Source organism: Lepisosteus platostomus, chromosome 11, assembly GCF_059453375.1.
Source record: "Lepisosteus platostomus isolate fLepPlt1 chromosome 11, fLepPlt1.hap1, whole genome shotgun sequence".
Taxonomy (NCBI): Eukaryota; Metazoa; Chordata; class Actinopteri; order Semionotiformes; family Lepisosteidae; genus Lepisosteus; species Lepisosteus platostomus.
In genome coordinates this window covers 907,088-922,785 of record NC_142621.1, presented here as the reverse complement: position 1 = coordinate 922,785, position 15,698 = coordinate 907,088, and the positions used below count along the sequence as shown (strand labels likewise).

The 15,698-nt window shown below is 43.6% G+C and overlaps 1 protein-coding gene across 1 annotated transcript in view; it reads left to right on the top strand.

The window, feature by feature from the left end:
* The window catches only part of LOC148651702 (uncharacterized), a 96,750-nt gene that overhangs the window by 69,495 nt on the left and 11,557 nt on the right, over positions 1 to 15,698 (top strand). Inside the window, exon 4 of the mRNA XM_088597676.1 lies at positions 10,694 to 10,899. Coding sequence (XP_088453802.1) covers positions 10,694 to 10,899 — 206 coding nt within the window. The remainder of the gene's footprint in view (positions 1 to 10,693; positions 10,900 to 15,698) is intronic.

Below are 15,698 nucleotides of genomic sequence, written 5' to 3'. Positions count from 1 at the left end.
TTTCTCTTTCTCAAAAAATTAAAGGCAAAATTAAATTTCTGAGAGATTACTTTACAGGGTAAACATTTTAGTTTGTATGTTTATCTTTTAAGGTACTCTCTCGTTTTGTTTTTCTATGGTAAAGCAGGACATAAAGAACGTTTATTAAAGATTAAAGGAGGAGATTCCGTCTGACTGATGGGCTTCATCAATCACCTCCCAGCTCCCACAGTGACAGAAATCTAAGGGGGTAAAGTTGCATTTGAGTCAGGGCTCAGGGCTCTAATCTTTATGGGTTAAAGTGTTTGCCAGTATGGCCTTTCGGAGCCACATCCTTATAAAATCCATTCACCTAGAAACAGGGCTCAGAACAGTCATCGCGTGTTTTACGAACAAGAAAAGTGAGATTCAAAAGCACAATGAAAATGTAGCTTATAGTCTACATAAAAATGGATTAAAAAAGGCAGGAAGTAAATGAATACTGTTAATGTGTATTGCTATTAACAACTAGTAACCAGAGGGGGTGGGAGGATAGGTACTGTATATGCACTACCTATATCCTAACTCAGACAGGAATGGCTCTAAGCTTCTAAACATTTAAATCTTGTAAAAGCTTTTTCAGTAGGAATTTCATTCAGCTTGTTTTTTTTACAAATAAGCACTCTTCTTTGACATTTAGTTTTTTCGCTGTACTCTTTAACCACTTCCTAAAGTATTCTAAAGTATTTCATTAACAGAAAGCAGACTCTGGAAATGCCCCCCTCCCCACTCAAAACCCCAGCATGGTGCTTTCTGTTAGTAGGAGCCCCTGCTGCAAGCGCAGTAAAGAACACAACGGATCCTTTCGAGACAGCTTTACAGAGTTACATCCATCCAATTCAATTATAAATTAAATTGACTAACGAACCATAGCTCATTATGGGAATCAATTACTCAGAACTGTCTTTTGACCAAAATTGTGGAAAATAAAAAATAATGGTCATACTTCAATATTCCAGATTGTCAGGAGGTGGAAATTGAATTTCCCCTCTTCCCTGTATGATGGCACCCCCCTGCTCATCGCCGCAGACCATTATTCATGGTTACTGTTTTACTGCACAGCGATCATCTGCAGCGTCCCGGCTGCCCGCGCTGCCTGCTGCCATGTGAAGCCTTGGTGCCAGGGCCGAACCTGCAGCATGCAAGCCCCTCGCTAAAGGGATGTGGCTCTGCTCTCGTGCACTTCCAGCAGCAGCCGATGCCCAGACAGGGGGCTGGGAGGCAGTGGCGGCGCAGTGTGTGTTTGGTTCTTGTTTCCCGAGTTATTTTCTCTCTCTGCTGCCATCGTGCTTCGCTCCACGGCGTGTTGAGAAAGCCAGCCTTCCAGGAGCCGGGGGCGCGGTAGGTCACGGCAAGCGCCCCTGTGTGTGTCCCCTGGCCCCCGCGGTGCCGGAGGAGTCTGCAGGACTCATGTGGACCACTCGGGGGCGATGTCTTTGGGAATCCATGGGGAACAGCTGGATTCATCCAATCCAGCTCAACATTTTCACCACAGTATTGGCAAGAGGCATGCTGCTGTAGGATGGATAGGTTAGCCTAGTGAAAAAGGAGTGCAGTATTTTACATCTTTCCAGAATAATGTCTGGAATGTGAAGAATATCTTCCTGTACTTCAGACAGGAGCAGGGTAAGGTATGCATGGTGTTCTTACGGTATTAGGTGTCCAGGACTGATTATTTTGAATACGTGTGTGTGCTTCTATTACACATCAGTGCATTTGCATGCAGAGTACAAGACAGGAGAAATATATTTCGCCGTATGTTCTGGTACCTTTCAGGAATAAATCATTAGCGCAACATCTCTTTCATGTCGTCGGGATTGTGGATAGAAGGTGCAGATGCTTTTCGATTCCACAGCTTTTTTTTACCCTCTTTCCAGAACTTTGTGATGACTTAGGTACTTTTCTGAGTTGCAGCGGTACGGATAACTTTTTTTGTGAGCTGGAAGGGAAATTTGAGAAACATAAACACTGCGTATACGCTACACAGCTGTAGGAAACGTATTTGGGTTAACTGAACACTCATTAATAATGATTGTATGAAGATAAATGGTGCCCTACATTTTGTATGTTGGACTTTAAATAATCCCAATAGGCTTTTTTCACTTTATTGATTGATTGGAATGGTCCCTAAAGGTCATATTCATAAAACATTAGCACATCGTTAACACATTGGTGTCCGCGAGGCTCTGCTGAGGTTCTGTGGGCTCGTGTTGCTGTGCTGTGTCGGGACTGCACAGGAGGCAGAGCGCAAACTGGGGCATTTCCTATTAGCTTCATGTGCAAGTAGATGTGCTTCCCTGTGGCTTAATTATATATGTACTCTAGATTAGTTCCTTCATACATAAAATATAATAATACACATACAGCAAGGCTGCAATAAAACATATTGCAATTCGCTATATATAATTAAGAGAAAATAAATGAGAAACATTGCCATTATGTACAGAAAGCTTCTACATGATGGAAGAGGAGAGCTGGGCCAACCACAGTGTTTAATAATACACTTATTCTACAGATCTACATGCAGTACATTGTTGGAAAAAAATAAAAAATTAAATGCTAAAAAAATTAAACAATGTGTAAAAGTTTGCAATGTCAAATTCAAAATCAAGTGCATTATGTAAAATAGAATTACAGATTGTCCTTTTGCTCAGGACTCCCTATATATTCTAGCATATGTATTTACTATTTATGCAATATAATTTATATATACACTGTGGACACTGTGTGTATAGATATGCTCTGCTAAATATATATACTGAAAGGCCTTAAAAATACTACAAATATTACTGGTGTTTCAGTTCTCATTTGTTGTGTGTTTAATGCCTCTCAATATATATAGCAGCACATATAGTTATCTGATTTGCAATCAAAGCAGCCTGTCCCTCTCGGAGGTTTAATTAGCAATGCTGCGTCCTCAAGCAGAATGATGGGGACAAAGAGGAGATAACACTGTAACTGAATACAGCAGGCCTTGAGAAGGATAGAGAAAAACAACGCAGATATGCAAAGATATCCAATGACTATGGGCCTTGGAAACCATTCTGCTATTTTTAATTACATCCAATTAGAAGAATTAATTTGTCTTGCTTCAGAAGTACATTGAAAGTATCACATTTAAAGAGTGGACACGCAGTCAATTAATTGCTTGTGTCCAGCTAAAGGCCTAGCAGGAGATATCGCCATGACAACGTGGGGTAGGCCTCTACCCACCTGTTGGAAGACAGGGGGAGTGTGAGGCTGTGGGCTCCCTCAGTAGGCCTCCTTTTGGCCTGTGGGGAATTTTGACTAATTAGAATTAGTTGTCCTTCTGTAGCCGAGCTCCTGACATAAATTGCATTCTGTAGCTTTCTGTTCCACTTGAGTTCACAGACAAAACAGCCTGTGCCATGTTTGAAATGAAGGAAGGCAATATAAAGACATTTTCCGAATGCTTCATAGTATTTAATTTCAATTGCTTGCGTTTATTTGAGCGCAGTCGGCTTCCTACAAATGCATAAGTAGTTACAAAGGAGAAGCCAAGACAGTAAGACTGAAGTAAAAGGCACTAAAACAAGTTAAAAAGTAAGACTAGATTCTGTCTTTAATTTTATGTATTGAGGAGCAAAACAGATTTTAAATCAATTATGGGTTTTGAGCCTGCATACTGAAGTTTAACTATATTTCTACTTTCTGCTCTCCCTAATAATTGTAGTCTCTGTGTGGCGTATGCTTTATAAAAAAAATGAGAGGGAGAGAAACAGAAGATGAGATGTGAAGGGAGAAAGATAATTACGAGAAGAAAAGACTGCAGGAGTGTACACTGATGTAAGTTTCTCGTACATGCCTCCGACAGTGAATGTGCTGGCGAGCTTCAGCCGCAGAGGGACAGTGGTTCGGGTATGGAAGATATTGTATTAACCTCAGACCCGTTCGCCTGCGTCTGTGATGAAAATCATGACAGGATACATCTGGCTGCCTGGGTCAGGAGATAACCAATTTGCACAATGGGCCTGTTAATGCAGTCCGCCAGATGACTGCGGCGCGGAGGAGTGAAGGCGCGCAGGCCGGGGCTGGGCCGCGGAGCAGATTGATGAACTGAAGGAGCTCCCAGTGCGTCAGAGCTGGGGTGCGCTGGGGGCCCTGCGCAGGTCACTTGAGTCTGCCGATTTCTCAGATCTTTCCCACCCTGGAGAGCGTCTCTCTGTCCAGTGGGAGCGCAGAGCTCTGCTGGTGTCTTTTCTGGCTTGAATGGAGAGGAATTCCATCTGGTGTGGGCATTCGTTTATACCCTGTTGTGTCTTGGACAAGTTTTGTATTGGTAAAGACGTGAATGGGAGAAGGAAACAGAGGCGTGCGTGCCTGTCACATGAGAGGGAGGCTAGGCTACAGAGTGGGATTGTGTGAGGATCACGGACAGGAGAGAAGGACTGTTGCCACATCAAATTGTACCGAGTCTTTTTAGATGAATGGAACAGGCTTAGAGGTCTTGTCAGCAGCCAAAGAGCCTGCTGTATGAAATGAATAGACAGCTGAATTAATACTCCAAAAAGCATAGCATTCTAGGGTGGGTAATCTTCAGAAGGGGTTTTGGCTTTTGAGAGAATTGAAATAGAATTAGCTGTTCCACATGCTTTTTAAAGAAATTTGGCTGCCACAGAATATTGTTTTGTTAAAAGAATAAGTGTTTTAATTGGTTAATAAGGAAAAAGAAGTATTCTGTACTGTAAATATGCAAAGCAAAGCTGGTGGCAGGGGGCCAGTGTGATGGTGTGTTGACTCTTCCTAGGAATATGCAGCTTTCTAGTAATGAATGGATGTAGCCCATCTTTTTTCCCTCAGACGTAAGAGACTGGTTTCACACTGGTTTTCCCATCAAAATGTATTACTGCACACACTCACGTGCTGACTTAAACTGCTTTTTCCACCTTTACCCTGACTTGACACCATTATTCGACAATAAACATTTTCAAGATGAAAAAATAATGGTTAATCACTCTTTTTTTCTTTACAAGGGAAACTCAGTTGTTCATTTATTCAAACCTTGATTTAACTTGTAAAGTGATGGAGGTTTTTGTAAATTGGAATTAGCAACAGAGACAATGATGGTGGCTCAAAGTCTAAGACTGGAGATGAGGTTCTCAGTGGCTGAGCGTGAAAAAGCACTTGTGCAGACTGGGGTCACATTTCAGTCCTCGTGCACAATTACAGGAACTGTTTCGCTTTTAAACAGAAGCATGTCTATGTCTTTTGCTTCAGAAAACCTCACAGATTCATTCAGATGTCCATGCAGACCATGATCCTTATAGAAAACCCTCAGTACCTTTGTTCTGACGGCCTCTTCAGCTGATAAAATTGGTCATTATATGATACTCTCAACTAAACCATTTTAGACCTTTTCAATTTGCCTGATGTAAATACCAGACTACGTTCTTCCTTTTTTTACAAAAAGAGAGAGGGAGAGGGAGGGAGAGAGATTCTCCTCAGGTCACAATGGTTTGTCTCAATTATGTTGCTTTTCTGTCCAGTCCTTTGCAGTAATCTAATTCTCCTTGAGGGTACAGTAACCTTTTGTACTGCTTTAACCTCTGAAGAGTCGTCTTCACCCTGACAAGCCCATGGTTTAAGATGTGATGCAATCTGAAAATGACTGGATGCATGAGAAATACAGTTTGCAAGAAAATTATATGTTAGTAAATCTTATGTAAGCTACCAACTACCTTTGATTATTTAAGACCTTTCAATCTGACTAAGACTCTTCATGTCCATTTTTCCCATTTCACAACAGTTTAACAGTTTCTGAATAAAAACACCTCCATTGTACTAAGACACATTAGATCTTAAAACTAGATCCCTGGGAGCTCAGTTCATTGTTCAGGGACATGAGAGACTTAGTGTATGTTGCTGCTAACAAAGACATTTCTCCACATCCTGTGGCCACTCAGGAATACAACAATGAAATTCCCAGTGCCTTTAAAGCACATGTGACTGTTTTAAAAGGAATTGTAATACAGAAATTAAAACTCCCACCTTCAAGAGTCAAATGCATGACAAAAGCATTTGAAAGTGCATTATTGATGACTGAAAAAGCCCGACTGAAAATACATCAATGAAAGAACACACAGGCAACAGAGGACAGTTGACACTGGAGATTTATTTCATTTCACAGGTTCCAGTAAGCATTCAGTCAAAACGAACGTGTCTCTCTTTGTAGGTATGCAGGTTTCCTCGCTGTCCAGATTATAATTCATACATCTGCATGCTCATTCATTGATAATACCCTTGAAAGAGTATTTTATTTTTACTGGCAGTACCTTGTAAAAGCTCCCTGTGGAGCATCGTGACAAAAAGCAGTGAAGTGCGACAAAGTCCGGTAAAGTCATGGTAAAGGCACAGACAGGAAGGGTACAAGGTGGTACCCATCAATAGGCATATTTCCTTGTCACTTTACAACACTAACCCTTCAGAAGCACAAGACCTCAAACACAGTACATGTGCCAGATCCATTAAGTTCCTGGACTGCACTCACACAGGCACTGGGAGAAGAGACTTTTGCAGTGCACTTATTAAAGCACCACGAGTTATCCTGGGACAGCAACGCACTCGCCTTCCACATGCTTGTTCATGTTTTATTACACATTGATCTTCACACGACTAGGCAAGAAGCGGCACTGAATTCCAAGAGCAAAGAGCAGAAAGCACAGGGCAGGTGTATGCAAATCGGAATTATATTAGTGTAGCTGGGGGGTACGAATGCCCTGATTTGGTACAATATGTACAGACCTGCTAAAAGGTGGTTTTGGGTCTGTGATTGTGAGTGTAGAACTACCCTGTGAACAGAAATGAGAGAGAATGTCGTCCAGTTCAGAATCCCCACCCACTGGCCCGTGCATTGATGCTGGTGTGTACAGGGATAGTGCTGTATAAGAGAGTTGAGTTGATGTTATATTTGTTGCATCTGTGCTTTCAGAGCATGGACTTAATGTCTTCGACGGTCTCCAGAGATTGTCCAGTGGGACCTCAGAAATAAAGACAGTAAAGTACTGTAACACTTTCTCGTGAAGATCTGTGATATCTACGTTCTCACACAGTGGCCTAGGTGAGCATCCTCTGCCTTAGATCAACAAGTGTTTCTATACATTCTGCCATATTCTGTAGCTCTTAATATTAAGCCCCTGATATTGGTTTGTTTCTAGTTTTTTTTCTAATCATATATATTCCTCCTCCTCACTCGGCCAGCTGTCCCGTCTCCCTTACATAATAAAATTCTTCCCACATTCCCCACACTTAGCCATGAGCATCACACAATATGAATTCCTGAGGTCCTGTTCTCGGCACTGAGTCTAAATGAACTTCTCCATACTTCCCTGCTTAGGGCTCCAACACAAGCCAATAACCGATTTTTCATGTTGCTTCACTTCGTTTTGCAAGAAAAAGGGGAAATATGGATAACTCTAATCTCTGTGAGGCTTAAAAATTGTCTCTGGTTTCCCAGCCTTGGTAAGGCTTTAGGCCATTAAGTGTTATGAACTTTGACCTCCTCGTAAAAAAAAGGTATCTACAGAAAGAAAGACAGATAGTTTCCATGAGGTGGAGGTTTAATATTTCTCGCTCAGAGAAGACAGTTGCTGTCCTGTTTTTCATGAAGTTACTCAGAGGCAATTAGACTTCCCAAACTTACTTCTGTCATGCACTACCAAAATGCTGTTGTAACGCCACCACAGGCAGGCAAAATAGTTTCAGCCCCAGCATCCAGTATTTTTTTATGTACTGTGCTGTAACAAAACATTCAAGATGAAATCATTTCAGATGAAACTCTTTCTGGTCCCTCAGTTATCATGGCCATTTGACAAAATAAAACAGGAACAGTCCTTTAACAGTTCATTCAGCCACACTCCCCCCCCTCCCGCACCTCTCTAGAGATTTGCAAATTCTTAAATTAGTTTATCAAATGCCAGATTAAATATTCAAAGAGCTATATTGTCATGACTGATGAATTGCAAAGTTGCCAAAGCAGCAAAAAGTAACAAAAGATTATCATAAATGTAGGAGTTTTAGTGACACTGATGGGGCACGGATCTCTGGAATTGGAGCTCCCGAAAAGTGTCTGTTTCCTGGTTATGTAGTCGGCTGACCAATCAGCACTGCCAGATATGTCACGGATGTCGGAGAGGCATGCCGTGGAATGGCCAGGAGAGCACAAAAAGGACCCTATGCATAGCAGCAAAACGGGGGTTAGCCCGGGCTCAGGAGGTCAGACGATGTCGGGTAGAAAGCTATGGCCTCAGGCCGCGGAGGAGACGACCTGGTGCTAGGTGGGTCTCAAGACATCCGAACCCTCAATGCTGAGTGAGGGTGACCCGGAAATATATAGCCCCAAACAAAGACACACCGGAAGGACAAGAAAAGTAGAGGGAAACTAGGAGCAGGACAGAATAGGAGATGGGTCAAGATAGGTCAGCTGGTAACCTTCAAGGGCTTCTGGGGGATGTAGTATGTGGGAGATTGGCCTTTTTGCTCTAACTCTAGCCACCCTAGTGCTGAACAACACTACCATCATTTGTTTAATTTCTGGATTCATTTTGAAAAAGCAAGGGTGAAGGTTAGTTTCAGATCTCAGTTTCAGTTCCTCAATGGATTCACACAGTCTGCAGCACAGAGGTGTGCTTTGGGCCCAGCTTGTCCGCCAAGCCTGCCAGAGATCTCTTCCCCCCCGGGGCAGCAGGGATGAGTGAGGCAGGGCAATGGTGATGAAGAGTTGAAAACTGTCAACTGTAAATACAAAGGATTAGTGGTCTTAATGGACCGCAGTACCAGTATGCCCCCTTTGAAACCCCACATTTAAGAGTTAGTGTAAACACCACCTGGTGTGCTCAAAACACAAGTGTCTTTTGAGGTCACCAGTTGCCCCTACCCTGAGTGCCGACCCCATTTCCCTAGTTCAAACAACAGCACCATGACATCACCAGCAAACATGCTGTCAGGAAGCTCCCCTATTCCATGTGCCTTGTTACTGCAGTTGCTCTGGGGACCTGCAGAGTGGACATGTCCTTCTCTTCCAGGGTACTGGGCTACAAGAATAGACATCCTTGCCTTTCTGATACAGTGGGGGCTTCCCCCTGTTCTGGTAAAAGGTACTGTGGTGTGGAAAGTAGCATTCAGACTGGTGTGTCTGGACAGCCTGCGGCCACATGGCCAGATCCAGAAATCCAGGGCCCTGGGACGGGGGAAAACAGGAGTGAGAGGCTTGGGGGAGAAACAGAGAGGGGATCCATGCGGTCATTTCTCAGGATAAAGAATGCACAAAAGGGTGGTTCATGATGAGGTTTTGTTCTCTCACTTTTGAGGGAGCGCTGTCTGAAGGGCAGGGAAGAAGCCAGTGTGAAGTGGGCTTGTGTTTTGGTTAAGTCTGGTATCTGGCCATTTTTAGCAGCCAGTAGGCAGGGTGTGATTTAGATAAGATAAGAGTGAAGTGGAATAGCTGTCCTGTAGTTACACTGAGTTAATTCAACATTTACAGCAGCGCAAAACCACACTGAGCTGAGTATGTAAGACATTAAGAGCTCAAATCATTATTGGCAGCCCTGCATTCAAAAGGAATGTTCTATGTGAGCTGGCACGGCTTTCCCCACAAATTAATTAGAACTACTCATGAAATAAAAAGAGGCGAAAGTTCAGAATCTGGTTGGAATAAAACGTTTAATTCTTCAGCTCCCACTGACATCACCCTTACTTGCGGCGGAGCAGGCACAGACAGCAATGGCTAAGTAATGAAGATGGATGCATCCTGTTATCATGCAGCCATTTACTGAGGCTTGATGTAACCTTAAACATCGCAGATAGCTCGATGGCACTTGCCACAAAGAATCTAATTAATGAACAGCAGCCTGAAAGAAAACGAGCAGTGTGCATTTGCAGATGAATCCTGGGCACCAATTATACGCTGTTCAAATATCACGCAGACGCTGTTTGGTTTCCCTGATGGAGAGCGCAGGAGCGGTGCTCTGAGAGTTTTCACAGGAGGTTTTCTTAGTTTTTTATTCCCCTCCTGTGCAACGTCATTCTGAGTCAAGGTGCACAGCAATGTGAGTCGGGAGGACCTGCAGCATGCTCATCCGAAACGTGTCTGTTAAATGTGAGATTTGACCGACTCCTGTTTGCGGTGAATGTGGACTCCTTGCTGGTCCCTCAAAAATTGTTATGTCTCTGAATGTCAGGCATCTCATTGAACCACATCCAAAGATGGGCTCATTCTTCCCTCCTTTTAAGCCACAGCCGCTGAACTCGGTAGAGGGTGTACAACACCACCTACAGCATGAAGAAACACATTTCCCTCAGGTTCGGACACAACTAAAAACAATTTTTACAGCTCATCTCGGTAGCAGGAAGTACGGCATTAGTCAGCCCAGATCATGATTTCTAAAAAATACACGGTTAGAGATTATTCCAACACAGGGTGAGTCTGGACAGACCCAGACGGACCAAGCCGGTGGAGGCCGGAAGGCTGGTCCACAGCACGGGCTCGCGGCGGTGCCTGGTGTGCTGTTGCCCGATGGGTCGAGCTGAGCCTTTCCTTTCCGCCGACCGCCCTACTCCACCGGCGGGCCGCCCGCTCCGCTCTCCAGCGCGGTGTCTGGGAACCCTCGACCGGGGCCGGGGGATGCTCAGGCAGCGCTGTGTGTGCTTCTCCCGACAGTACGAGCTGCGGAGGTCCTCGGCGTGGAGGCAGGTGGCGGGCCAGTGGCAGACCTGGCTGGTTTCCGCAGCCGTCCTCGCCCTGCTGGCCCTGGTGCCCTTCGTGGTGTTCCGGATGATGACGGCGTTCCAGGACCCCCCTCCCCACTCCGTATTCAAGGCGGCGGCAATCTGTTTCGGGCTGCTTGCAGAGACGCTCCTAATTAAGTGAGTATTGTCAGGTGTCTTGTACTCAATTAACTCTTTTACTGCTAAAACACCTGGAAGGCACCCAGGGGAGCCCTTCAACCTGTTGGAGAAAGGAGGCTCCAGAAATTAATTTAGGAGTCGTTACTTCGGTGTTACTAGGGGCTTGCACGTCTGCACTTGTCTAATTGCAGCGACTTCATTAAGCATCTGACCCTGTTCAGAGTCAGGGGAAAGGGACCTGCTCCATTGTCACGGCTGTAAGTGTGGGACACTCACGGTACCGGTGATGGTCAGATGTTAAAAAGGTGTGTGTGTGTTTTCTTAAGCCTATTCCCTACTGCCAGACTGAAGAAAACACCCCTCAACCCCTTCAGAAGTTAATGAAGGGAAAACAAATTGATGATGAGGGATAATAGCAATATGAGAAAAGTGGAGCTTTGACACTCTCTGGCACCATATGGCTCTGCAATTTGTCTGAGTATTTGTTTATATAGGAATCTGCACTCTCCAGTCTTCAGAGGGGCTTGATTAAGCTGAATTTGATTTTTTAAATCATTTTTAAACATTTCACCCCAGTGCAGTCTGAGACAACCCCCCTGACACACACAAATACACACACGAACACACACATAAGCAAGCACACAGACACGCACCCTATCCTTCTGTCTGCTGTTCCTTCGCAAATTATTTGGGATGAAATAATGAAAACACCATGGGCAATATTAAAAACTCTTCACTCTCATTTATCCTAAGAAATGAAACCCAGTTTGAATCAATTACAGCCTGCGTCCCGTCTGCTTCGGCAATGTTTGTGTTGATCAAGGAGTCCCATTAAAGCAGTGACAGTGGGGACTGCGATGTGATTTCTGTGTGTCTCTTAAAACCTCTTTGCTTATTAAGGGCTCAGTAGCAATCAGCGAGCTACTCGAAGATAAGTGCACATGAAGAGAATTATTTTTGATTTTAAACACTCAGTGGCTGGAGCTTATACATCATCCTGTTTACTATATTTCCAGTCCCCACCCTCCGCCTGCAGGAGCTGTGGGGGTTCTGTTTATAGTCAATCCAGGCCAGTCGAAGGTTCTGATACATTACACAAACAGATGTGGTAAATGTATTATATAAAAGGAGCCTGTTTTTGATTGAAAGAGGTGTGCACAGTATTGGCATAATCAATCATGAGTAAAATTAAATGCTCTATTGATTTTTTTTCCCGTTTTGCCCACTGAAGTAATTTAATGTCTGTCACTTTTGAGCATACTTAATTTTTATTTTTAAATTGATAATACAGACTAATTAAATGGATGTTAACGTAATAGAACACAAAGGCACTTATGCTCAATGAAATGTTTTGAAGGGGACAAAGCACAGACCCACACACAAGAAACACACTGATTGTCTGGTGATCTTTCAAAATAAAACCTCCACTTCAATCTTCTCTTCAAACCATCTAGTTCTGAAACTGGTGAACTGCAGATCTCCTGATCCTTCTTTTAGATATTCCATTTTTAATTTTTGCAACCTGCCTATCAAGATTTTCCAACAGCCAGCATTTCTCTGATTGAAAATGTGCTAATTAGTTTATTAATGTGTTTATTAGAAACACTATTTAAAGCACTGAGCACAGCTTTTTGTGCAAATAAACTATCAGTCATATTAAAATGTCGTTTATTGGTTTATTTTTAATTTGAATCTTTTTGAAGTTGAAAGATTTAAAATTCTGTAGCCTAGGAAAAAAAACAGCTAAGCTGGACTTACTCTGGGACATGCTGCAGAGCTTTCATATGGATGTGAAAACATAATTCTTATAGTGACACATAGACAGAGCTAAGATGAACAGTTGCTTTTTTCCTCAAGACCATATAATCTCAGGGTTTCTCTCAAGAGTGACTTCCAAAATGCCCAGCACTGCTGTCAGGGGAAAAGCGGATGTGATCGGCTAGCGGTGGAAGACTTGGGTGGGGTGAGGAGAAATTGCAGACCTGCATTTACAGTACAAATGACATTTACTTGCTAACATTATTTTTTTCCCACTTCAACAAAAACCGTGGCTCTAAAATTAAAAAGGAATGTTGCCCGTGCGTTTGTTCCTGGGAAAGAGCATGAAATCGATGAAGTCTGTCCCTTGCAGAGGCAACTCTGCACACTCAGCTCAGCCTGGGCCTCTCCCCTCCCCTGGCTCCCCGCCTCTCGGGGCTGCGCTGCTAAGCTCCACACACCTGGGGAGGAGGGGAGGGGAGGGGGCCTTGGGCGGGCCGCTGCTGGAGTCGGCAGCCATGCCTGGCTTGGCACCTAATGAACAGAATGTGCTAATAATGCACAAAAAAGTCGGAAAATTAAAAAACGCATAATATGCAATTAAATGCATCAGTACCTTACTTAAGTTGGTCGTTGTTCATTTCTGTGCATAATAATGACTCAATCTGGCTGTTTGCAAAGCCACAGAAAAGCACATTTAGTTTCAAAATCCAGAATTTAGATTCTGTTCTGGCAGCAGCGGGTGTTGAAACGACGGTCCTACAAAATCAAAAGTTGTATTTTTGCTTGATTTTAAATGTTGGAATTATATCATGTTTAGAAAACACAGAAACTGTAATGTCTCCGGCTTGCCTTGAGAGACCACTTGTCCTTTTGTCATCAGCATACCTGTGCAGACCTTAAGTATCTGTTTAACTGATCCCAGAGGGCAGATCTATCTCTGGTAGACACTTCTTTCAATACTTATCAGCAGATAGCTGGGAGGCAATGTGAATACAGCTGAACTCCCTCCAGTGCCTTAGGATGAGTGGAAGAATGTATCTGGCTGGAGCCTGACAGGTGACTTGAATGGTTTTATTGTGCAATGAAGACTGAAGCTGGGAGTTTTAAGAATGGTCACAGCTCTGCTTGTTGTAGCACACATGCACTCCACTGTTACATCAGTGTGTTAACTGGGCTTCACACTCCCCAATTCCCCCTCCTGCGTGCTGTGTCCTCCTCTGTGACTGTGCAGGTGACTTGGTCAACCACAGGCAAGGCTGGCGCTGTGTGAGCTGAGCAGCAGTGTTAAAGGTTTTCGGCAATCGCTGCTAAACCAGAGCCCTCTTCCATTGTGTATAGAAAGTTAGAGCTTCTGGGAAAGAACCCAGATGCTCCAACATCCCAACTGTGTGTTTAGAAAAATATAAGAGGGGTTAAAAATGAGAGGTTGTGGTAGCTCTGTAGTAGATACGTGAGCCCAGGATGTTTCCTGAAGAAAGAGAAAGCTTTGACAGCCTGTCTGGGTAGCTTGCTCTGTACTCTCACGGCAATGTAGTGTCTAAATCTTTTTGAATTCCCTTTACTTTGTCTGCAGTATTTGCAGTATTTCCCCCGATTGTGTGTCATCTTCAAATCCCTCAAGTGTAGTAGCTGTACCAGAGTCAAAGTCAGTGATGTAGATCAGGAAGAGTGAAAGTCCTAATACAGATCTAGATACAGATGTACTGCAGCAATACTGCTTTGCCTAACCCATGCTCACATCACTGAAATTTCATCTGAAGCTCTACATGCTCTATATTAAGGTTTTTCAGTCCATTCTTTGAAATCTATAATAAATCCCATACACAGTAGGTTTTGTGTTCTTTTTTGATCCATCATTTTATCATTATTATTACCTCCTCATTTGTTATGCTTTTGGAAGTAAGCAATGCCCCATTCAAACAGTAGAAATGAGAACTTGTGTTTTTTAGCGGTCCATTCAATAATTTGATGAATTGATCCATTGACGAGTTGATTGATTGAGTAGAGAAAAACACTCATATGCCATCCATTTGATTACAACTACTGTGCAAGAAAACCCAGTCACCTTCAAGTTTGAAACCAGGACTACTGTACGTGACCACATCCAACAACAGTACTGAGCCCACTGATTTGTGGTCCTCTATTGTGCCCTGTGATGGACTGGTTCCTGTCCAGGGTGTTGTCCTGTATTGTGCCCTGTGATGGACTGGTGTCCTGTCCAGGGTGTTGTCCTGTATTGTGTCCTGTGATGGACTGGTGTCCTGTCCAGGGTTCTGTCCTGCCTTGTGATGAACTGCAAGAGACAGACAAATACATTTTTTGTCTCCATGGCTTCTATCCACCGTGCAGTAGGGCACAGCGGAGACACACACCACACGTGCGGCAGAGTGCACCTGTGCCTGCTCCTCGTGGCCAGACAGAGTCTCCTGTAGAGGTTGGGCTGGACTGCATGGGCTCGAGTCTGCAACAGTAAATCAGCTGGTCTGCAGGGGCTGTCATTGGGAGAAGATGGCTATGGTAGATGAGGAATGCCCATTAGTCTGGTGATAAGTCAGACATATTTACTGTCATTCACTTCATACTTCAATCAGCTGAGACAACCTTACTCATCCCAAAGGCCTGTAGAAAGGCACTGCTATCTAATCTCAAACACAGGTCTGCAAAAGAAGTGAGCTGCTAACATGAAATGTAAAGACCATAGACAGAGTATTCAGGCTGATGTAATTTTCCCGTTAAGAGTTTAGCACAAAGCATAGTACTTGTTTAAGCCATGCCTCACTGGTAATTACTTTACATCTGTTGATTCTCAGCAGACAGCATCTGTGACAGAGTTGAGCACCAAGCCCCTTTAGCTTTGCAAGTGCCCACTTGTGTTTTTCTGTCATAAGGAAGGTTACAAACAAGAAGCCATTTGGCCCACTTGGGCCATTTCCATCAGTGTTATAAAGTGTATTTTCATGAGTGAAAACGGAAGGATTTGGCTGCAGCCAACAGGATAAAGGGTCAGCAAAAAAGGGAAAGTCGTGCTTTTGTGTCTCTCACACTCGCAGCCCTTG